The sequence below is a fragment of the Carcharhinus amblyrhynchos genome, chromosome 3 (assembly GCF_965287045.1).
Source record: "Carcharhinus amblyrhynchos chromosome 3, sCarAmb.v2.hapA, whole genome shotgun sequence".
NCBI classification, from domain to species: domain Eukaryota; kingdom Metazoa; phylum Chordata; class Chondrichthyes; order Carcharhiniformes; family Carcharhinidae; genus Carcharhinus; species Carcharhinus amblyrhynchos.
The window spans coordinates 15,395,755-15,420,551 of record NC_137326.1 but is presented as its reverse complement, the minus strand read 5'-3'; the positions used below and the strand labels follow the sequence as shown (position 1 = coordinate 15,420,551).

The following is a 24,797-nucleotide window of genomic DNA, read 5'->3' as shown; positions in this document are numbered from 1 at the left end:
TGCGTGGGTTTCTTCCGGGTACTCCGGTTTCCTCTCACAATTGAAAGATGTACTGATTAGGTAAATTGGCCATGCTGAATTCTCCCTCCGTGTGCCCGAACAGACGCCAAAGTGTGGCGACTAGCAGACTTTTGCAGTAACTTCATTGCAGTGTTAATCTAAGCCTACTTGTGACATTAATACTTTTTGTTGTCACTTCACCATGGCAACTCTGCAGATGAATTTTGTTGTGCATCATCACTAGCTCCCACTTGGTTATTCGATTTAATGCCTGTGTTTTGTATTAATTCCACTCTGCTGAACATTTAACGATATGAAATCTTTCTGGTGCCTATGGGGGTATCTCTGAGCTGAACATTTCCAGCTTTTGGTACTTTAATCTCCATTTGATCTCATGAAGCCGTTAGGAAAATAACAAAGATATTACTGAAAGTGTCGTGGGCGTTCTGCCTTGCTCTTTTTGAGGTCCGCGTAACTTTATAAATCACTCTTTAATGCATCCCCTGCTTCCCATTTGCCTGCAGCAGCCTTAGATCTTCCTGGCGTGGGCAGGCCTCAAAGGTGGCATTATCTTTTCTCCTGCCACATGCCAGCTTCAGCTGAGCTGATTAGTTTGCACCCCATAGGTTGAGGCTTGTGGGGTGTGCATTCCCATCCATCACACTCACTGAACTTTCTCTTCGTCTCTGAATGTCACAGTGTTGGGAAACTAATGAATTTTTCCAGTGCAGAAGAGGCCATTCGACCCATCGCACCAACCTCCTGAGAAAGCACCCTACCCAGGCCCAATCCCCTGCCGTTAACCGTTTAATCCCGCATATTGCTCATGGCTAATTGCATCTTTGGACATTAAGGGGCAACTTAGCATGGCCAATCCACCTAACCTGCACATCTAAAGTTTAAAGTTTAAATTTAATGGCATGGTGACACAGTGGTTAGCACTGCTGCCTCACACCGCCAGGGTCCTGGGTTCAAATCCCGGCTTGGGTCACTGTCTGTGTGGAGTTTGCACATTCTCTCTGAACATGTGCTGGAGTGTAGCGACTAGGGGATTTTTACAGTAACTTCATTGCAGTGTAGCCTACTTCTGACACTAATAGAATCATATAGTGCAGTGGGAGGCCATTCAGCCCATCTGGTTTGCACCAACCACAATCCCAACCAAGCCCTATTCCCATAACCCTGTGCATTTACCTTAATGTGCTCCCTCGACACTAAGGGGCAATTTAGCAAGGTCAATCCACCTAACCTGCACATCCTTTGGAGTGTAGGAGGAAACCGGAGCACCTGGAGGAAACCCACGCAGACATGGGGAGAACATGCAGACAGTAATCTAAGCTGGGAATGGAGCTCTGGTTCCCGGCGCTGTGAGGCAGCGGTGCTAACCACTGTGCCGCTCTGGGTTCCTCCTACATTCTTTCGGACTGTGGGAGAAAAGCAGAGCGCCTGGAAGTAACCTACACAGACGCAAGGAGAATGTGCAAACTCCACACACACACAGTGACATGAGGCTGGATCCCAGTCAGTGTGAAAGCATTCAGTCTCCTTGATCATTTTACCAATCTAAGAGTGTAATATTATTGAAAATGTAAGGCCTCAATATAAAAATAAATTGTAGTGACTGGGGTACTGAGTGAAAAGTGTGGCTGTGTGTAGCAGCTTTGGGGTGCATGTCTGATCCTAGTTTGGAGATATCGGAAGGGGAGGTGACCATTCAACTTCTCAAGCCTGTTCTGCTGTTCATGGAGTGATCTCTATCTTAACTCACATTTACTCATCTTAGTTTTGTGATCTGTAATATACTTACTAGGAGGCCTTGGAGCATGGTGGGAACCGCCCTTGCCCCTGTGTGAGAAGCCCTGGGGTCCAGTGGTGGAATCCTGCAGGCCTTTCCTGCTGGCTGGAAGTTGATGGAATGGCTCGTTGCGTTTTATGACCCTGTCCCCACCAAGTTGGCGCCCCCACCTAACCCGGTGGGGTTTGGACACTAAGGGGCAATCTATAGAATCCCTACAGTGCAGAAGGAGGCCATTTGGCCTACTGAGCTTGCATTGACAGCTATCCCATCCAGGCCATATTGTAACCCAACACGTTTAATTCCCCTAACGATAAGGGAGAACTTAACATGGCCAATGCACCTAGCCTGCACGTTTCTGGACTGTGGGAGGAAACCTGAGCACCTGGAGGAAACCCACGCAGACACAGAAGAACAGGCAGATGCTATATGGTCACCCAAGGCCGGAATCGAACCCAGTCAATTTGGAAGCTTTGCTTGATGGGCAAGAATGATACATTGCTAATAGCGGAGGGAATGTATGATCAGCAACGTGGTGGAGAGCAATTGGAGCCTTTACGATCATGGTCCATACCTGCAAACAACAGTGTGCATGTAAAAATGTAGGTTGCCCTGGCAACCCGGATCCCATGGAGAGGTGGTGGGCTGAATTAGCTGGGTGATCAGTGTGGGTCAGGTTGGTGTAAGCAGCACATTATTTGATTCTCCTTCCAGCTGCGGTGGGTCAGGGATTTGCCTGAGTCACCACCGTGTCTGAGGTGGTGGCAGACCTGCCCTTTGGGCAGAGCTCTCTCAAGGAGAAGAATAACCCACCCAACAAAAATGGTTCAGTCTCTGCCTTAAAGTTTTCAATTCCTTTCAACTCCACTTTGCTTTTTAAGCAAAGGAGGTTTCACATTTCCAATGCACTTTTGTCAGGAATGTGAGCTGGCATCCCCCCCGAACAAGCTATTTGTGAAGTTCATTCACTCTCGCAAGAGGAGTTCATTCTCTTCTATCTATCCTATCGATGCACCATCACCCCTTACCCAAGGGAAAATGAGGATTGTCAATTTTTTAAGGGCGGTACAGTGGCACAGCGGTTAGCACTGCTGCGTCACAGCGCCAGGGACCTGGGTTCAATTCCAGCCTTGGGTCACTACTGTGTGGAGTTTGCACATTCTCCCCATGTCTGCATGGGTTTCCTCTGGGTGCTCCAATTTCCTCCCACAGTCTAAAGATGTGCGGGTTAAAGAGATAGGCTAAATCCTCCCTTAGTGTCCCAAGGTACGTAGGTTAGGGCAATTAGCGGGGTAAATACACGAGGTTATGGGGAAAGGGGCTGGGTGGGATTGATCTTGGTGCAGGCTCAATGGGCCAAATGAGCTCCTTCTGCACTGTAAAGTTTCTGTGACTCATTATCCATTTAGCCTCAGAATTATGGCTTTAATGCAGATGAAGTCGGGTTTGATTTTGACTTGTTTTGATTTGACTTAGTGTCACATGCATTGGTATATAGTGAAAAGTATTGTTTCTTGCACACTATACAGACAAAGCATACCATGAATAGAGTACATAGGGGAGAAGGAAAGGAGATAGTGCAGAACATAGTGTTACAGTCATAGCTAGGACGTAGAAAAAGATCAACTTAATGTGAGGTAGGTCCATTCGAAAGTCTGGTGGCAGCAGGTGTTCTTGAGTCGGTTGGTACGTGACCTCAGACTTTTATACCTTTTTCCCGATGGAAGAAGGTGGAAGAGAGAATATCTGGGGTGCGTGGGGGTCCTTAATTATGCTGGCTGCTTTTCCAAGGCAGCAGGAAGTGTTGACAGCCAATGGATGGGAGACTAGTTTGTGTGATGGAATGGGCTTCATTCACAACCCTTTGTAGTTTCTTGCAGTCTTGGACAGAACAGAAGCCATACCAAGCTGTGATACATCTGGAAAGAATACCTTTTATGACGCGTCTGTAAAAATTGGTGGGGGTCGTAGCAGACGTGCCAAATTTCTTTAGGCTCCTGAGAAAGTAGAGGCATTAGTGAGCTTTCTTAACTATAAGAAGTCTCGCATTAAAGTCCAACAGGTTCATTTGGAATCACGAGCTTTCAGAGCACTGTTCCTTCATCAGGTGAGTCCTGATCTGACACTTACCAGTTGAAGGAGCAGCGCTCACCCCTGCCCAACGCCAGCATCTCTTCATCATGGCTTTCTTAACTATAGTGTTGGTGTGGAGGGACCAGGGCAGGTGGTGACCTGGACACCTAGAAACCTGAAGCTCTGACCAATTCTTCCCCCTTGTGTTGAAGATTAAATGAGACGTGGTGCCAGGGACCCAGTGGATGGGATTTTGCAGTTTCCAGAGGCTGAAGTGCTCTTGTGGAAAGCACAAAACCAGTATTTTCTAAACGGTCCTTGCTACCCCCTCCCAGAAGATGAATGCGGCTCTGTCTCAGGGTTCGTTACAAAACAGCACACGCTGCTCTCGCTGAGAATGAATGTACAAGAAGTCCGGTGTGTGAATAAAAACCAGCTTTACGCCAAACGGTGCCAAGTCTGGTGGGCTGCTGCACAGTCCAAGGTTTCAACAAATATTTGGTCAGCTGTACGCATCACTCACTGACTTATAGAATCAGCCTGCTATTTATTTTTGCTCTTCAATTCAATGACTGTCTGTTGAGTGATCAATAAGGAGCCTCTGTTTGCTTAATGATATAAAGTCCAGTAAGTCAGGGATTTTACTTTTGTATACTTCAAGCACACATCGCAGACACTCAATGGGTTTTATTTTTGTGGTTGGGTGGTGGGGGGGGGTGGTTGTTAAGTTGCCCTAAATACCTTCTTTCAGCCAGTGGTTAACTTTATTAGGTTTAATTTCACAAAAAAAAATTCTTAGTGAACCATTTTTCTTCTTACCAGCTTGCACTCTCTCTGTACAGCACTGTTCTCTAGTGCTTGAAGTTAAAGCTCACTCCCTCCACTTCATTTCACTTGAAGATGCTTTCTTTATTTAAAAGAAGGGCTTTGGGGAACGTTTTGAGACAGCTTTATCACACTGAGTTACAGATACAAGCTCCAAGCCACAGTCATGCCACCATTAAACCAATCACTGTCACTGCTTGATGTGGAGGCTTGCCTCTCAGCAGACACGTGCCCCCCCCGCTCCCCCATTGGTGCGATTCTGTCACTGGGACACTCCTGTGCACCGTGGGAAACCGATGGCCACTCTCGTGTGGAACTAAGGCTGCTGCTTGTTCCACTGGGACTATTGGGGTGCAATTGTCGTAAGTGATTACGTTACTGGGTTTTGATTTGAATTATTATCGTCACATGTATTGGTGTATGCTGTTTCTTATGCACTATACAGACAAAACATATAGTGCATAGGGGAACCGGATGCAGAATATAATGTTGCGGTCACAGCTAGGGTGTAGAGAAAGATCAGCTTAATATAAGGTAGGCAAATTCAAAAGTCTGATGATAGCAGGGGAGAAGCTGTTTTTGAGTCAGTTGGTACATGATCTCAGACTTTCGTATCTTTTTCCCAACGGAAGAAGGTGGAAGAGAGAATTCCGGGGTGCGTGGGGTCCTTGATTATGCTGGTTCCTTTTCCGAGGCAGTGGGAAGTGTAGATGGAATCGATGGATGGGAAGCTGGTTTGTGTGATGGACTGGGCTGCATTCATAAGTTGCTTGCAGTCTTGTTCAGAGCAGGAGCTATACCTAAGCAGTGATACAACCAGAAAGGATGCCTTCTATGACGGGTCGTCCAGAGGTCTGATCAGAAGACATGAGTTCAAATCTCGCCAACAGCTGGGGAATTTAAGTTCATTTAAAAATAAAGAAGCCCCATTTTAAAAACTCATGCCGACTGTGAAACCACTGCACTGTTGTGAAATCTCACCTGCCTCGCTTATGTCCTGAAGAGAAGGAAATCTGCTTTCCTAATCGGTCTGGCTGTAAGTGACTCCAGGCCCACAAAAATGTCGTCTGTTCTTATTTACCATCTGATTTGGCCGAGCAAGCCCCTCGCTGTACCAGACCTATGATGAGGACTCGAGGTGAGTTTAGTACACCCACTGCTGAGCAAACGAATACCACAAGCGTGAGTGCAGGCTGCTAATTCCTTGCACCTCTGAGCTGCCTGGTACCAACATAGTTGCATGAGATCATTTGCACGTGATGTGACCATGCCTAATCTCGACTGTGAAACATTTAACTTATTCACTCCCTCAGCTGCCCCTTCCACTTCCAATCTGCAGTAATTTGAACCCAAAGCTCTGAGTTCTCAAAACAGTGGCTGAGAGTCCTATTCTTTCGGGTTTGGCAAATGTATCGCTGCAAGACGTGCAGGGCGTATGAGGAGAGCCTAAGTTTGCTGGGATTGTATTTGTTGATGTTTAGAAGAAGGGTGGGGAATCCCACAGAAATGTATAAAATTCTAACAGGATTAGACAGGATACATTCAAAAGGAATGTTCCCAATGGTGGGGGAGTCCAGAACGGGGGGTGGGGTCATAGTTTGCAGGGTAAATACGTGGGGTATCGGGGATAGGGCCTGGGTGGGATTGTTGGTGGTGCAGGCTCGATGGGCTGAATGGCCTCCTTCTGCACTGTAGGGATTCTATATTTAAGTTATGAATGCAAGTGTGGGGAGCAGTGGATTGTGTTAACACATTGAGCCTCTTTCCTAGGATTCAAATACTCCAAAATCATTCCCATTTTACCATGCTAAGGCTTTTTTTATCCTTTGCCTTTATCCTCTTTGGTGAGTCAGACACCAAAGTCTGCCTCACTGTTGACTAGTGATTCATAGAATCCCTACAGTGCAGAAAGAGGCCATTCAACCCATCGAGTCTGCACTAACAACAATCCCAACCAGGTCCTATCCCCATAACCCCACATATTTACCCCACTAAGTTTTCTGAGCTACGCATCCCGGGACACTAAGAGGCAAGTTAGCATGGCCAATCAACTTAACCCGCACATCTTTGGAGGAAACTGGAGCACCCAGAGGAAACCTGCACAGACATGGGGAGAATGTGCGATTGCTCCAGCTTAGAAAGGATTCAAGCCCCCCTTCTGTTTCTGAGACTGGGATTCAATCTCCTTATCTGAGCCTTTTCTGTAGCAGGAAGCCACTTTGTTAGTTACCAAAAAAAAGTAGAGACTTGTTTCATCAGAAATCGGATCAAAAATGCTCAAAATCTGTTGTGGGTTTGACAGGACCTGAAGGAGAAATACAGTTCCCTGATTTGTATGCGAGCTCCTGCCTAAACTCCTTATCAGTGTCCTGACTGTTGTTGTTGTTATTGGTTACAGGTCTGGGTGTGTGAGGACAGCACGAATGTCAAAGCTGGCAGTGCAGGGGTGATGCACCTGTACGAACATCTGGAAGAGACAAATGGTAAGAGGGCTTCCCTTTATTCAGGCTTTTTTTAAAAAGTTTATTTATTAGTGTCACAAATAGGCTTACCTTAACAATGCAATGAAGTTACTGTGAAAATCCCCTAGTCGGAACACTCTGGCACCTGTTCAGGTACACCGAGGGAGAATTTAGCACCTAACCAGCATGTCTTTCAGACGGTGAGAGGAAACCCACACAGACATGGGGAGAATGTGCAGACTCCCCACAAACAGCCAAGCCGGGAATCGAACCTAGACCCCTGGCACTGTGAGGCAGCAGTGCTAACTACTGCCACCATGCCGCCCCAGTAATTGGGAGTGGGGTGGAGGATGGGTGGGCTGATGTCAGCATTAATGATTGTTGATCCACAAGAGAGTGTAATCCGTATCTGGTAATTAAATTCCACCTTTCAGGGTTAAAGCAATCAGTGAAACTGGATTAAGTTATTGGAGTACAATGCACGAGTGCAATAATGAGGCCTTCCCATAACGACCTGGGATGTCCCACGTGTTGCTGTAGAGGTCAGGTTAATTGATGAATCATCAAACTCTGCAAACTTTTGAGCTCTGGGGCTAGCTGCTGATTTTTCCTTTGTGCGGAACTTCTCAGGAAGGAATTCTTAATTTGTCCTCTGCTGATTTTCAAATTATTAACGGTGTTACTGAAATGAATGTAATTGTCCTAGTCTCATAGCTGAGTTTGGAAGTAATTTTGAGTTGCACATGGTGAGGGTTCATTTGCATGAATGTTTTTGTTTGACTGGAAATTCCAAACACAGCAAAAGCCACTCCTGAATTCTGCTCCATTTAATAATTTTCCTGCCTCCTATTCTGTATGTATTATGAACTCCAACAACAAGAACTTGCATTTATATAGCCACTTATAATGCCATAAAACACCCCAAGGCCAGACATTATAAAACAAAATGGCATCACGCTACTTGAACCGACATTAGAGCAAATGATCTGAAGATCGATCATTGAAGTTAGGGTTTAAAGAGTGTCTGAATGGAGGAAAGATAGGAGAGTTTTAGGGAGAGAATTTTTTTTATTCTATTGTGGGACATGGGCTTCGCTGGCTGGTCAGCACTTATTGTCCATCCCTAGTTGCCCTTGGAGGGCATTTGAGAGTCAACCACATTTGCTGTTGCTTTGCAGTCATATGTAAGCCAGACCAAATAAGGATGACAGATTCCTTTTCCGAAAGGAAATTAATAAACTTAATGGGTTATTATGATATTTCCATGATTGTTTTATGGTCACCAATCAATGATAGTTTACAATCACCCATTGATGATAGCTTCATGGTCACTGTTATTAACCTTCGTTTTAAATTCCAGATTTTATTAATTGAAGTCAACTTCCACCAGCTGGTCTAGTGGGACCTGAACCCATGACATTCCCCCCCTCGCCCCTCCACTCCTGACGTCTCCAAAACGACCATCTCCCCATCAGTCCAGATCTCCTGCAGAAAGACTTCAGCCCACAGTCGGTGTGAATGGAGACATTGAGTGTGTGTGCCCCGTTGCCTCGGTGCGAACACAGCCCCGTTACAGTAATCTTAAGGCTGTAATACGTGCTGACTTGTAGCTACTTGGAAACATTTGACTGTTCTCCAGCAGAAATAAGTTTTTGTCTGGCTGAACTCAAATCCCACAAACCACAAACCAAATAAGTAATCAGTTTAATTGTTCTTTTGATTGCATTGCTCTGAGGATAAATGTTGTTCCGGCCACTGGGAGAAAACTCCTAGTTCTTCTTTAACGAGTGCCATGTGATCTTTTATGTCCACTTGACTAGTCATATCCTGGGGGAGGGGGATGGTGGAGGGTACCGTGAGGGTATAGCCCATCGAATCTGCACCAACCATAATCCTACCCAGGCCCTATCATCATAACCCCATGTATTTACCCTTGCTAATCCCCCTGATACTAAGGGGCAATTTAGCAAAGCCAATCCATCCACCCTCCACATCTTTGGACTGTGGGAGGAAACCAGAGCACCCGCAGGAAACGTACACAAACACAGGGAGAACATGCAGACTGCGTGCAGACAGTGGCTCAAGCCAGGAATCGAACCCAGGTCCCTGGTGCTGTGAGGTAACAGTGCTAACCACTGTGCCACCGTGCTGCTCAACACTGCTCCCTGATCCTGACGCTGGTTTTCCGGTTACTCCTGCCCACATGAATGTCAGATGTGGATGCTGCTGCGATATTTCCCAAGTTGAAATGTGCTGATGCTACCTGTCTTGGTTCAAGCATGAAACATAACTACTGGTGTGCAGTACTGACTGGAAGCTTACTATTCCTCTGCAACTCCATCCTGCGGTGAGTGAAGGGCCTCCAGTGGATTTCCAGCAACCTTTTTCGCTGCCACGAAAATGTTCAAAGCATCCCTGAAATATTGATTGAATGGAATTTTTAATCTCAAAGCCCTTAGTTATGACCTGATGTCCTGATGTTAGCTTATTAAACTGTAAAAAGCATCAAAGTTAAAGTTTATTTATTAGTCACAAGTAAAGCTTACAATTAACACTGCAATGAAGTTACTGTGATATCCCCTTAGTCGCCACAGTCCAGCGCCTGTTTGGGACAATGCACCTAACCAGCATGTCTTTCAGAATGGGGGAGGAAACCAGAGAACATAAGAACATAAGAACATAAGAAATAGGAGCAGGAGTAGGCCATCTAGCCCTTCGAGCCTGCCCCGCCATTCAATAAGATCATGGCTGATCTGTTGTGGCTCAGTTCCACTTTCCCGTCCTCTCCCCATAACCCTTAATCCCCTCTCTTATCAAGAACCCATCAACCCGCTTCTTAAAAATATTTAGCGAGGCAGCCTCCACCACTTCAACGGGCAGAGAATTCCAGAGATTCACCACCCTTTGAGTGAAGAAGTTCCTCCTCAACTCCGTTCTAAACCGCCTCCCCCTTATCTTGAGGCTGTGCCCCCTAGTCCTACTGTCTTTTTTGAGCGGGAAGAGTCTCTCCACCTCTATCCTATCCATCCCATTCATCATCTTATACGTCTCAATGAGATCTCCCCTCATTCTTCTAAACTCTAACGAGTACAAGCCTAGTTTATTCAGCCTCTCCTCATAGCTCAATCCCCTCAACTCCGGTATCAGCCTAGTAAACCTCCTCTGCACTCCCTCCAGGGCCAAAATATCCTTGCGCAGGTGCGGCGCCCAAAACTGCACACAGTACTCCAGCTGCGGCCTCACCAATGCCCTATACAGCTGCAGCAAGACCTCCCTACTTTTATATTCAATCCCCCTCGCTATGAAGGCCAGCATCCCATTCGCCTTCCTGACCACCTGCTGCACCTGCAAGCTGGGTTTTTGCGACTCATGCACAAGGACCCCGAGGTCCCTCTGCACCGTTGCCTGCTGCAGTTTTTCGCCACGTAAGTAATAGTCCTTCCTACCATTCTTCCTACCAAAGTGGACCACCTCGCACTTGCCAACATTAAATTCCATTTGCCATTTCCTGGCCCATTCGCCCAGCCTATCTAGATCCTTCTGCAGACTCTCCACACCCTCCGCACAATTTGCCTTTCCCCCAATCTTGGTGTCATCAGCAAATTTCGACACCCTGCACTCGGTTCCCTCCTCCAGATCATCTATATAAATGGTAAATAGAGCACCTGGAGGTAACCCACGCAGACATGGGGAGAATGCGCAGACTCCACACAGACAGTGATCCGAGCCAGGAATCGAACCTGGGTCCCTGGCGCTGTGAAGCAGCAGTGCTAACCACTGTACGACCTAGCCACCCCTAGGAGGAGTAGGCAGGAGTAGGAGCCTCATGTTTAGCTCAACCTACTCCTGTTTCTCTTGGAGAAGAACCCAAAGAACTCTGCTGTCCATTAAGACAGCGTTTATTTGCAGTCTAACTCGGAGAAGCCACAGGATGCAGCGCTGGGAGCTAGAGCAAACATTCACACTGAGACGATTAGGGATCTATCTCTGAGGCTGCCATTCAGATTCAGGGTTGTAAGAGCCCACCCAGCAGAAATTGTTTGGGAGACTTTCCTCCTGATGCCTCACTGCCTTCCTGCAGTCTTCCATTTTAACCAGTCCTGGCTGGTCATGTAAAGACTCGCGTACCAGCCATTATTTTGTAAATTGAGTTTGTGTCTTTAGATGCCCTGTTTGTGAACAGAACTCCCACTCACCTGATGAAGCGCTCTGAAAGCTTGTGGCTTGTGCTACCAAATAAACCGGTTGGACTTTAACCTGGTGTTGTGAGACTTCTTACCCAGCCTTTAAATAAGCAGTTTAGGTATCTGACCGACCTCACTAGGGTCTGTGCTCCATTTAAAAGGTGAGCTGTTCTGACTTTCCCACCATGTGAACCCAGCAGACAGAGAAGTTGGAGCCAAAAGAAACTTTTAACCCCACTCCCCCAAAGTACCTATATTTTCACAGTAACTTCATTGCAGTGTGAATGTAAGCCGACTTGTGACTCGTAAATAAACCTTTTCTTTTTTACTTTAAAATTCAGATTTTCCATGCCTTGGGATGCTGTCCCCATTGACATTCCCTGAACCCACTCCCTGTGACTTATGGTCCGTACGGCTCCTGCAGTCCCTGAGGTAGGATGGAGGGGCCTTAACATTGCAATCCTTTTTTGCGAGTACTTCACAGAGTCAGGGACCCGGGTTCGATTCTGGCCTCGGGTCACCATCTGTGTGGAGCTTGCACGTTCCCCCCCCCCCCCCCCCCCGTCTGTGTGGATTTCCTCCGGGTGCTCCGATTTCCCTCCACAGTCCAAGGACACGCAGGATAGGTGAATTAGCCAATCTAAATTGCCCCTCAGTGTCTAAAGATATGCAGGTTAGGTGGATTGGCCAATTTAAATTGCCCCTTTAGTGTCTAAAGATATGTAGGTTAGGTGGATTACTCATTGTAAATGTTTGGGGTTCTGGGAATGGTGTGGTGTGGGGTGGGGGTGGGGGGAGGTTGTGCCGGGGTGGGATGTCCTTTCACAGAGTTGGCGTGGACCCGACGGGCTGAGTGGCCTCTTTTTGCACAGTAGGGATTCTATGGTACCTGATTTGAAATATCTAGCGCCTGAAATAGAAATTGTTCCATTGCACCATGTTAACAACCCTTGCCCTGGTGAGTGTTGCATTCATACAGGTGTGTACAATTTATCCAGCAAAAAAATGCCTTTGTCCCACTTTCCTGCAATTATGAGCGGCCTAACGTTCTCTCTCACTCAATGAGTGATGCAGAAATGAAGAGGGAGTTGTGGCCAGCTGGAATACCCTGGCTACAGCTTAAAGCAGTGACACTCAAAGACAAGCGGGAAGAACTCTCTCTCGCTTCTGCTGCTGGCGCCTTTGGGCATGATGTTTCCTCTTTGAGAAGCTCAGATGTGCATGATAAAGATGATCTTAATCTGGGCTGCTTTGATAGGACCAGTCACCTTGGTAACCACTCGAGTAGTTGCCACTATCTCGCAATCTCCCTGGCTGGTGGGTTAGTGAAGCCTTTAATTGGACTGAAGATGGCTTGAACTTTGGACGGGGATGAGCAGGAGCGTGGTTTCCATGTGTCATCAAGGAGCCTTTTCATCAATTAAATATCTTCAAGAGAAAGATAATCCCATTTGCCAACAAACGGCTGACAGTGAGGTTTCATTGAATTACCTCAATGCAGGTGTTGCACAAACATAGGATGTCATGTGACACTTACTTGCTGATGCTATTCAAGCCTGTATTATCCCTTTGTCTGAGGATTCAAAAGTAAAACCTCAAGGCAAATTGTGTTGGGAAAGAAAAAGTTATCCTCCGTATCGAGCCAGCTCCTTATTGTGTCTAACGGGTGGAGTAAAATGGGAACAAAGGGAATTTATTGGGTTACGTCGTCTTTGTACAAGTCCCGGCAAAAATAAGTGGATCAAACACTGAGATGTGATTTTTAGCTATTAGCGCACTTACATTGTCATAACGCTATAGTAAGTGGTTTTTTTTGCAGCGTTCCCCCACAGGCAGAGCTCTCCCTTACAATTCTGGACAGACTATATGGTGCCAATATAGTAAACAACTTCGCTTCTCCAAACACTCTCTGTGCGAGATGTTTGCCGGTTGAAGTTTGCATCTTTTGTTCGTAGTCACCATCAGATCTTTAGTAGCTGGCTTGGAGGAAGGCACACAAAGGGGTGAAAGTTTAAAAGACTGGATTGCGCAGACGTAGAGAGAGATTCCACAAGAACTCGACACAGCACCTCTGACAGAGTGAGACATTCCGAGGCAATTGACGTGAACATTGTCAAAAACAATTTGACGCAACTACAGAAGGAGATATTAGTGATCCAAAGCTTGGATCAAAGAAAGAAGCCTTTTAAAGGAGGATAGAGAGACAGAGGAGGGAGAAAGAGGTGGACAAATGGGTTGCTCGTACCACTTGCAGTTTTCGTATTCATATCACTATTATAAGTGTCCTGCTATCTAAGCGATGTTTGAACAGGCCGTCTGCTTTGTTGAGTCTTGCAGTCTCCTGGAGGATAGAAGTTACTGCACTATTTTGTCTTTGAAAAGTTAGGTTTTCCTGTCAGAATCAGCATGGACCAATGTGAGAATCCCATCAAATACAGAGGTTTGGTAAATCTGAAGGAAAGATCATTCAATCCATCTGTCAGGAGGTTAACATTTATTTATTGGTGTCATAAGTAGGCTTGCATTAACATTGCAATGAAGTTACTGTGACAACCCCTAGTCACCACACTCCGGCGCCTGTTCGGGTACACTGAGGGAGAATTTTGCATGGCCGATGCACCTAACCAGCACGTCTTTTGGACTGTGGGAGGAAACCGGAGGAAATCCACACAGACATGGGGAGAACGTGCAAACTCCACACAGACAGTGACCCGAGGCTGGAGTTGAACCCGGGTCCGTGACGATGTGAGGCAGCAGTGCTAATCGCTGTGCCGTCCCGAGTGGAGCAGCACATTGTGCCAGCCAGTGTTCTCGTTCACTCCTCAATCCAATCCGCGCAGTTCATTTGAACTTGTGCTTTAATGAATTCTGGATTTTAGCATTGGACCCTGTCTGAACTCTCAACACTGATTACAACTTCCTTCATGGCCTTGCCCCTCTTTGATCTCTGTAATCTGCTCGTGCCCAGCAAACCTCCAAGAATTTGATGCTCTTCCGTGTTATAAGTTTTAACTGTATACCATTGGCTTCAGGTCCTACAGCTGCCTCAGCCCCAAAAATCTGAAAATGCCTCTTTAAACCTCTTCACTTCTCTCCTCTAAGACACCCTTTGAAACCTACTCTTTTGACTAAGCATTTGGCCATCTGTCCTAGTGCTTAATTTTCTGGCACACTGTCAGATTTTGTTTGATAACACTGTGTGAAGTGCCTCGGGACATTATGCTGTGTTAAAAATGCTTCCTATACAAACTATAGGGATTTCTCTGATCCTCAAAGCCCATGAGCTATCTGCTCTTTTACTCCATTCACAAAATGAGACTGAGTTACGCTAATCTGCTTTTAGCTGCTCTTAACTTGTTGCTAAGACTCTCCTTTGGTGCTGGAAAGCCTGCAACACACCTCAGTACATTCACTTTCAAGTTAAAACCAACTATGTGCTTCAGGAGCCTGTGAAATGAAAGTCGCCAAAACACCACAGGCCGCACTCCTCTTGAGGGGAGAGCTGTCTGGTGGTGATTTTAACCTGAGGCTCACCACATAACAGGCAAGGGGCAAGGTTGAGAAGGTCGGGCCTTCTTGAGTAACCTCAGCCGATACGGGGAATCGAACTCACGCTGGTTGCTGTCACTCTGCATTGCGAACCAGCCATCCAGCCAACTTATAGAATCCCTGACAGTACAGCTGGAGGCCATGCAGCCCATCAAGGCCGCACCAACCACGATCCCATTCAGGCCCTATTCCTGTAACCCTGCTCATCCCCGACACCTATTTATCATGGCCAATCGATCTAACCTGCACGTTTTTGTGGGAGGAAACCGGAGAATGGAGGTTGAGAGGCGACCAGCTAGAAGTCAACAAGATTGAGAGGCGTGGATAGTCAGAAGCTTTCTCCCAGGATGGAAGAGTCAATTACTAGGGGGCACAGGTTTAAGATCCGAGGAGCAAGGTTTAAAGGAGATGTACGAGGCAAGTTTTTTATACAGAGTGTGCCTGGAACTTGCTGCCAGGGGAGGTAGTGGAAGCGGATACAGCAGTGACTTTTAAGGGGCGTCTTGACAAATGTATGAATAGAACCATAGAAAATTACAGTTCTGAAACAGGCCTTTTGGCCCTTCTTGTCTGTGTCGAACCATTTTTTGCCTCGTCCCACTGACCTGCACTTGGACCATATCCCTCCACACCCCTCTCATCCACGAACCCGTCCAAGTTTTTCTTAAATGTTAAAAGTGGCTCCGCATTTACCACTTTATCTGGCAGCTCATTCCACACTCCCACCACTCTCTGTGTGAAGAAGCCCCCCCACTAATATTCTCTTTAAACTTTTCTCTTTTCACCCTTAACCCATGCCCTCAGGTTTTATTTTTTTTTCTCCCCTCGCCTCAGTGGAAAAAGCCTGCTTGCATTCACTCTATCTATACCCATCAAAATCTTACACACAATATCATTATTAGCCATCATTAGACTTTTAATTGATGGGATTAGAGGGATGTGGTCCCCAGAACGGTAGAGGGTTTTAGTTAAGTCGGGCAGCATGGTCGGTGCAGGTTTGGAGGGCCGAAGGGCCTGTTCCTGTGCTGTAATTTTCTTTGTTCTTGATTTGAAACCCACGCAGACACGGGGAGAATGTGCAAACTCAACACACACATTGACCTGAGGCTGGAATTGAACCCGGGTCTCTGGCGCTGTGAGGCAGCAGTGCTAACCACCGTGCCACCATTATTTGTCTGAGTTAAACCGACCGCCCGCTCGGGACCCTTTGCCACCTGCCCAGATCCCCACTGCAACATGAGCACTGCTTTTGGGAACTGACACACGAGTGGAATGACATCTGGAGAATGTGCCACACCTCGGAGGTTTGGTCCAATCTTTGTGGACTGTCAGTTTTACAGTGATTCCCACCAAAAACAAACCACACTGCATCCACACAAAATGGCAACAGATAAAAAGTCATGAGGGTTTATTTGCGCAACCTATTACATTTGTCAAGAGGGCCAAGGTTTTGAGCCGGATTTTATTGTTTTGGTTGTTAGCTTGTCGTCTTCTCTTTGGGCTGGTGCTTTGAGTGAGGCCCGTGCTTCTGCTGGAGACCCTCCTTGTCTCTGTGGTTCACATTAGGCTTCACTTCCCTTATTGTGCGGGATCAGGTTGGCCACATTGTGAATGGGTGAGTCATTCGCAGCTGTCGGCCTTTGACCCTGCTAAATCGCCCGTAACTTAGCAACCTGCAGTGGGCTGACTTATTGACTCAGTCATGGTGGTGCTGGAGCTGATGGAGGTGAGCATGTGACTTCATCGGTGAAGGATCAGCACTTTATTCTACTGCAGATAGAGCGATGTCCTCTCGCTGCTATGTATCAGTTTGGTTTGGCTGCAGAAGGTTCTTTTTTTTACAGGAACGATCCGCGCTAACTGCCTAACCAGTTTCATGAGGCAGTGCTGGCACCATCCTGTAGCGCCCTGGTGCCAGAGTCCAGGCCATGCTGTTACCCATATTGGAAGCTAAATAACGCAGAGTTCGCATCTACACAACTGCTGCCAACTGAGCATTTCGCAAACAAATTCTTCCCCCTCCCCGCAGCTCACTGTTCCTCACTTTTGAGCGAGACTGCTTTTCAGAGGCACGGATTCTTTTGTCCCTCTTGTTGTGAGGGATCCCCGAGCGAGGGGTGAGCTTCAGTGACACGGATTTTCCCCTCCCGTCCCACTGCCGAACAAAGGGATTAAAACACAGAACCTTGCTGTTGCCCCGTATGAGCCCGGCTTGCTTGCTTGTCATAGAATCGCTACAGTGCAGAAGGAGGCCACTCGGCCAATTGAGTCTGTACCGACCACAATCCCACCTCGGCCCTATTTCCACAACTCCGCGTATTTGCCAGGCTATTCCCCCTGACACTAAGATCGATTTATCCTGGCCAATCAACCCAATCCATATATCTTTGGACTGTGGGAGGAAACCAGAGCACTCAGAGGAAACCCACGCAGACACAGGGAGAACGTGCAGACTCCGCACTGACAGTGACCCGAGGCTGGAATTGAACCCGGATCCTGGTGCTGTGAGGCAGCAGTGCTAACCACTGTGCCGCAGGAGTGTTTAATGTGTATCCTTTCTCGGGCCGTGGATGTTACTGGCAAGGTCGGCCTTATTGCCGATTCCTAGTTACCCTTAACTGAGTGGGTCACTGCGAGACCACATCAGTTAAAATGCGGCCACGTTGATGTGGGACTGGAGTTACATATAGGCCGCACTGAAGAAGGATGTCCCTAGTGAACTAGTCAGTGATTGCTTCATGGTGTTTTTTTTTTACTGTTGCGAGCTTTTTTATCTCCAGATTTGTTTTGAGACCAGATGATAATTCTCAAAATGGCCAGGATTTGAACATGCACTCTCTGAAATATTAATCCACGCCTTTGGATTACCAGGGCTTAAATATAATCGCTGTGTTATTGTACTTGTATGATGTTTCCATGTCTTTTTATACACAGTGTGGAGATTGTGCAAGATGCCTGCTGTCATGGTGACACTATCTCTCTGTCAGGTGACCCTATCCAGTAGCTGTAGTCATCTCTATTGCATTAACAGCAGGGTGGACTTGCACCCCAGGGACTGCAATGGTTCAAGGGTGACTCACCACCACCTTCTCAAGGGCAGTTAGGGGATGGGCAACAAACACTGGCCTTGCCAGCGATGCCCACATCCCATGAAAGAATACACTTTTAAAAAATTATAGATGAGGAATTGATAAACTGCAAAGAGTGCAAAGAAGATTTACCAAGATGTTGCCAGGCCTGAGTTATAGGAAGAGGTTGGGCCTTTGTTCCTCGGAAAGTAGGAGAATGAGGGGTGACCTTACTCAGGTGTATAAAATGATGAGGAATGGGGGAACTAAAAACGAGAGGACATAGCTCTAAGGCGAGAGAGGAAAGATTTAAAAGGGACCTGAGCGGCCACCTCTTCACGCAGAGGATGGTATGTATGGATTTAGTTGCCAGAGAAAGTGGTGGAGGCAGGTTCAATGGCAACATTTAAAAAAATTTGGGTAAGTATCTGGATGGGAAAGGATTAAAGGAATATGGGCCAATTGCGGGCAAGCTGGAAGGACATTATGGTCGGCATGGACTGGTTGGGCCGAAGGGTCGGTTTCCATGTTGGTTCTATGGAAGCTCTGTTCCGCATTTGTTTACCTGTGACCATTTCTTAGTTTCACTTGTAAACCATTGCTGTGTAAATCACATTTCTGATAAGATGTTAAACCCTTGCAAAAGGACACAGAGGATCCAATGGCACCTCTTTGTAGAGAAGCAGTGGAGTCCTGGCCAGTTTTCATTCCTCAACCAACAGGACTGAAATTGAAGCTCCGGTTGTCAGCACATTGTAGGGGCTTAACATAAGAGCTGGGAGCAGGAGGGGGCAGTTCAGCCCCTCGAGCCTGCTCCACTGTTCAATAGCATCATGGCTGATCTCATCTTGGCCTCAACACCCCTTTCCTACTTATTCACCATGACCCTTCAACCCTTTATTAATTAAAAATCTGTCTATCTCTTCTACAAATTTACTCAATGCCCCGGCAACCCCCACACTTTGGGGTAGTGAATTTTACGGGTTCACAAGCCTTTGGGAGAAGTAGTTTCTCCTCATCTCTGTTTTAACTCTGCTACCCCTATGATCTCTTGTTCTAAATTGTCCCACAAGGGAAAGCATCCACTCTACGTCTACTTCGTTAATACCTTTTTATCATCTTATACACTTCAGTGAGATCTCCTCTCGTTCCTCTAAACTCTCCAAGTATATTACTTCTACAGGATCCCCATTATCCACTTGGCTTGTTGCATCTTCAAAGAACTCAAGCAAATTAGTCGAGCTTGGTTTCCCCTTTATAAATCCACACTGACTGATGGATTGCATTTTGACTTTCCAAATATCCTGTTCCCAACAACAGATATTAAACTAACTGGTCTCCAGTTTCCTACTTTCCCTGTTTGAATAAGGGCATAACATTGGCATTTTTCCAATCCACTGGACCCATTCCGACACCAAAGATCCATTATCTCCCTTGCCATTTCCTTTAAGACTCTAGGATGTAGACCATCAGACCCTGTGGACTTGTCTGCCTTCAATCCCAATCATTTGTTGAGTAATATTTCCCTATTGCTGATTGTCCTAAGTTCATCCCTTTCTATCTGCTTGCATTACCTGCTACTATTGAGATGGTACTAGTGTCCTCCACCATGGAAACTGAGCCAACATCTATTTAGCGTCTCTGCCATTTCTACATTCCCCACTATTAATTTCGCGATCTCATCCTCCAAGGGACCAACATTCACTTTAGCTACTCCCTTCCTTTTCATATATAGGTGCTTTTACTGTCCTATTTTAAAAATATTTTGTCCAGTTTTCTTTCTTAGTTTACCTTCGCTTTTTTTATTACGTTTTTAGGAACTCTTTGTTGATTTTTATATTTTCCCAATCTCCCAGCCTGCCACTGGCTTTTGCAATGTGGTTTGCATTAGTTCTTTGTCTTTGTAAAAGCAAAATACTGCGGACGCTGGAATCTGAAACAAGCAGAAAATGCTGGTAAACCTCAGCAGGTCTGACAGCATCTGTGGAGAGAGAATAGAGCCAATGTTTCGAGTTGGGATGACCCCTCGTCAGAATGAGTGGCTAAATTGGGCTGAAAGGAACTCCAGTATGAAAATATGGAGACACCTTACCTTTTCCACAACAGATGAACTTGCCTTTGTTGCCATGCAGCCTATTGGAAGAGAAGACCATTCAGCCCCTTGAACCTACTCTGCCATTCAATTAGATTGACAATAGACTAGGATGGCATGGTGGCACAATAGTTAGCACTGCTGCCTCACAGCACCAGGGGCCCTGCTTGATTCCTGGCTTGTGTCACTGTTTGCGCGTAGTCTGCACATTCTCCCCGTGTCTGCGTGGGTTTCCTCCAGGTCCTCCGGTTTCCCCCCACAGTCCAAAGACGTGCGGGTTAGGTGGATTGGCCATACCGAATTGCCCCTTAGTTTCAGGAGGACTAGCTAGGTTAAGTACATGGGTTGTGGGGATAGGGACTGGGTGGGATTATATTTGGTGCACAATGGGCCAAATGGTCTCCTTCAGCACTGTAGGATTCTAGATCATGGCTGATCTGTATCTTGATTTCACTTCTGCCCACCTCAGTTCCTTAGCCCAGTTTGGGAATGATGGCGACATGAGGGGAAGTGCAGCAAAATCCCTTAGTAAAAGATAAGTCAAAAGATAAGATTACTTTTCAATTGGCCCCTGTCGTTTTGGGGATGGAGGGCAAGAAGGTTCCGGATTTCCACTCCACTCTCAGTGTTTCTTTTTGTCTTACAGCACGTTGACCATGCGTTCTGGGAGCATCCTCCTTGCCATCGGGTTCCTAAGTGTGTGCGTCTGCCGTGGCCACGAGTACGAGTCCTTCAGCAGATCTGATGCAAAGCTGGAGCACCTGACGGTCGACCCGGAGACTGGCCACGTCTACGTCGGAGCGGTGAACTTCCTCTTCCAGCTGACCTCTGACCTGGCCAGCCTGGTGGTCCAGCCCACCGGGCCGCAGAATGACAGCAAGGATTGCCTCCCGCCCGTCAACCCCAGCGACTGTCCGCAGGCGAGGCAGATGGACAACCACAACAAGCTTCTGCTGATTAATCCCTACGGGAGCGAGCTGATCACCTGTGGGAGTTTATTTCAAGGGATCTGTGAAAAAAGGAGTTTGGGAAACATCAGCCGCATTATGTTCCACCCGGAACGCCCGGTCGACACGCAGTATGTCGCCGCCAACGACCCCAATGTCACCACGGTAGGATTGGTCGGCCTGTCCAAAGACAGTTCCGCCGTCCTGTTTGTGGGGCGTGGCTACACCAGCAAAGGTGCGGGTGGAATCCCGCCAATCACAACCCGCAATTTGGAATTACAAAATCCACAAAGCCCGGAATCCCATCCCATTTTCTCCTACGAGGATACGGCGAAGCTGGCAGTGGCTGGCCGACTTTCCGAGTACAACCACCATTTTGTCAAATCCTTTATTTATCAGCTGTCCGTGTATTTTCTGTTTTACCGGCGGGACCTCAAGTCTCCGTCCCGCGAGTATAAAACCTACGTGTCGCGGATCTGCCTGGGCGACATGCATTATTACTCGTACGTGGAGGTGCCCCTCGTCTGCCAGACTGCCGAGAAGAACTACAATTTGCTCCAGGCGGCCTATGTGAGCCGCCCCGGGAGAGGCCTGGCCCAGGGAGCTCTGGCAACCAGCGGGGAGGCCCTGTTTGCCACCTTCTCGGTTGGCCAGACGGCCACTGCCAAGGCAACGGAAGAGTCGGCACTTTGCATTTACACCATGAGCCAGATAGATCTGATGATCAACCAGACAAGGGATCTGTGTTACACCAACTACGGCAAGGCAGCCGACGGGAATGAGGCAGCCTACATTGAGTATGAAGTCAAATCCAGCTGCAGCGGATTAACCTCAGTGAGTCCTTCCATAATTGCCCCTTTTAAAAATAGCAATAAGTGAAGTCCTTTCACCTGTTTGATATTTGGTTTGATTTATTATTGTCACATGTATACTGCAATGGTTTCTTGCACACTGTACAGACAAAACATACTGTTCATAAAGTACATAGGGGAGGAGAAAGGAGAGGATGCAGAATGTAGTGTTACAGTCGTGGCTAGGATGTAGAGAAAGATCAATTTAATGCGAGGTAGGTCCATTCTAAAGTCTGATGGCAGCAGGGAAGGAGCTGTTCTTGAGTCGGTTGGTCTTCAATTTTTGTATCTTTCTCCCGACGAGAGAAAGTGTATGTCGGTAGCGTGAGGTCCTTAATTATGCTGGTGCTTTTTTGAGACAGCAGGAAGTGTAGACAGTCAGTGGGTGGGAGGCTGGTTTGTGTGAAGGACTGGGCTACATTCACAATCCTTTGTAGTTTCTTGTGGTCTTGGGCAGAGCAGGAGCCATACCAAGCTGCGATACAACCAGAAAGGATGCTTTCTATGGTGCATTGTGTAAAAGTTGGTGAGAGTCGTAGCGGACGTGCCGAGTCCGATTTTTACCATCAAGTTTTGCCCATTTTCAGGCATGAAAATTTGCTAAAGTTGGCCACGAGACAAGCAGCGCAATGCATGCCCCCCCTCGTCGCCAGTTCCCCCTTTACCAAGGCCCGAAAATGGCCACAATCGCGACTGCGCCCAAAATGCGTGTCACGGCTATTTAAATATATTTGCATGCAATAAAATTGACTTAATGGGCTGCACACCCAATCTTACCGGCTCCTTTAGCACCGCGTTCGCCCATCCAAAATCGGCACAAAACAGACATGCTTGATAAAAGTCCGCTCCAGTTGGTGAGGAGGCAAGTGCCATGCGTCTGACGGCTCTCTGCTTGAGATCGCTGGTGGCGGGAGGGTCCGATGCCACTCTGCCTGAGATCAGTGAGGAGGAAGGAGAGGGTCCGCTGCCACTCTGCCTGAGAAAGGTGGGGAGGGGCAACAATCGCTCTGAGTGCCAGAGGGTAGGGGGGATAGTGATGTTGTGGGGGTGGCGCAGTGACTGTGGGGGCCAGTGGGAGGCATTATCCAGCGATGTAACAGGGGAGCCGCATTCTATTTTTAATTTGTCTGTACATGTGCAGCGCGATTTGGAATTGCTGATATCTTTTTCAGGCAGAGTATATATGGGGGAACGGTTGTAAAATTCAGATCTGGAACACTCCCAGTTTCAAGTCTGCCCGGCACTTGGAATCCAAATGGTAAAATAGGGCCCACCAAATTTCCTTTGGCTCCTGAGAAAGTAGAGGCATTGTTGGCAGCTGCAGAACCCCAGAGACCAGGAAATCCTTCCTTGGATTGACCTGATTCTTTCAAAAGTGTGTAAAAGGGATAAAATCCATTGCTAATTTCTTCAGAGACCTAGTTCAGGAAACTTCAGAACATTATCATTCTTACCCCTGAAATTACGCTGGATATTTTTGCCACGGCATTTCTACAGAATGATCTGTTCTTGCAATTAAATGACACTAATTTAGAAGTTGTATTTAAATTTTCAGAGTTGTGCAGCTGTACAGGTTCTGTGTCAGGCGCTGTGAGTAAGCAACACAGGCCAGCAAGTTCTCAAGGAGGAATTCAAAAATATTTACACACGGTATTAGGAATGAAATTTGCAACGTATTTCAAAGATTATTAGCATCACAAGTAGGCTTACGTTAACACTGCAATGAAGTTATTGTGAAAATCCCTGAGTTACCACATTCTGGCACCTGTTCAGGTACACTGAGGGAGAATTTAGCATGGCCAATGCACCTAACCAGCACATCTTTTGGACTGGGGGAGGGAACCAGAACACCGAGAGGAAACCCACACAGACGTGGGGAGAACGTGCCAACTCTGCACGGACAGTGACTCAAGCCAGGAATTGAACCCAGGTCCCTCACACCGCGAGGCAGCAGTGCTAACCACTGTGCCAGCATGCTGTTGCATTACCTAATCAACTGTCTGAGGGTCAACATGGATATAACTGGGAATTCAACATCCACATACTGCTATCCATTGCTCAATGATTCTCATCATATTTCAGAGAGCCAAATAGTTACCGGAAACTTCATAGAACATAGAACACTACAGCACAAACAGGCCCTTCGGCCCACGAGTTGCGCCGAACACATCAATACCTACTAATCCGTAGACCTATCTATAACCCCCAATCCCATTAAATCCCATATACTCATCCAGAAGTCTTTTAAAAGACCCCAGCGAGTTCGCCTCCACCACCACTGATGGCAGCCGATTCCATTCACTCACCACCCTCTGAGTGAAAAACTGACCCCTAACATCACTTCTGTACTTGCCTCCCCGCACCTTAAATCTGTGTCCTCTCGTAGCGACCATTTCAACCCGGGCAAATAGCCTCTGAGAATCCACCCTATCTATTCCCCTCAACATTTTATAAACCTAATGATCTTCATGATCTTCTGCCATCAGAAATTTCTTTTTTATCTTGTTTTCTGAAGATCCGAATGCCTGTACAGGTTTGTCTCAATGGAATAGAGTGCAGAAGAAGGTCATTTGGCACTTCTAGTCTGCACTGACTTTCTAACAGAACATCCCACCCAGGCCCTATCCCTGTATCCTCATGTAAAACTGTTAAAACTAAAGCCATCGACCAGCTCAACACTACTGTTAATTTCCATAGATTTATTGGTGTTTAATCTTCTCCAACTATTTGGATTTCGTTAGTTGTAATGTACAATACATACATGCTTCACTGATCTCCCTAACTTACACATCTTGGAACACTGAGGGGCTACTTAGCATGGACAATTCACCTAACCTGCAGATTTTTGGAGTGTGGGAGGAAATTGGAGCACCCAGAGGAAACCCATGCAGACATGGGGAGAATGTGCAAATTCCACACAGACAGTGACCCTAGGCTGGAATTGAACACGG

At 46.9% G+C, this 24,797-nt stretch overlaps 1 protein-coding gene across 5 annotated transcripts in view; it reads left to right on the top strand.

The window, feature by feature from the left end:
* The window catches only part of plxnb1b (plexin b1b), a 243,306-nt gene that overhangs the window by 130,272 nt on the left and 88,237 nt on the right, over positions 1–24,797 (top strand). For all 5 annotated transcript variants that reach the window (XM_080181723.1, XM_080181719.1, XM_080181721.1 and 2 more), the window contains exons 2-3: positions 7,092–7,176; positions 20,695–21,829. In XM_080181723.1, the coding sequence (XP_080037849.1) occupies positions 20,705–21,829 (1,125 nt within the window). In that variant the 5' untranslated portion in view covers positions 7,092–7,176; positions 20,695–20,704. The remainder of the gene's footprint in view (positions 1–7,091; positions 7,177–20,694; positions 21,830–24,797) is intronic.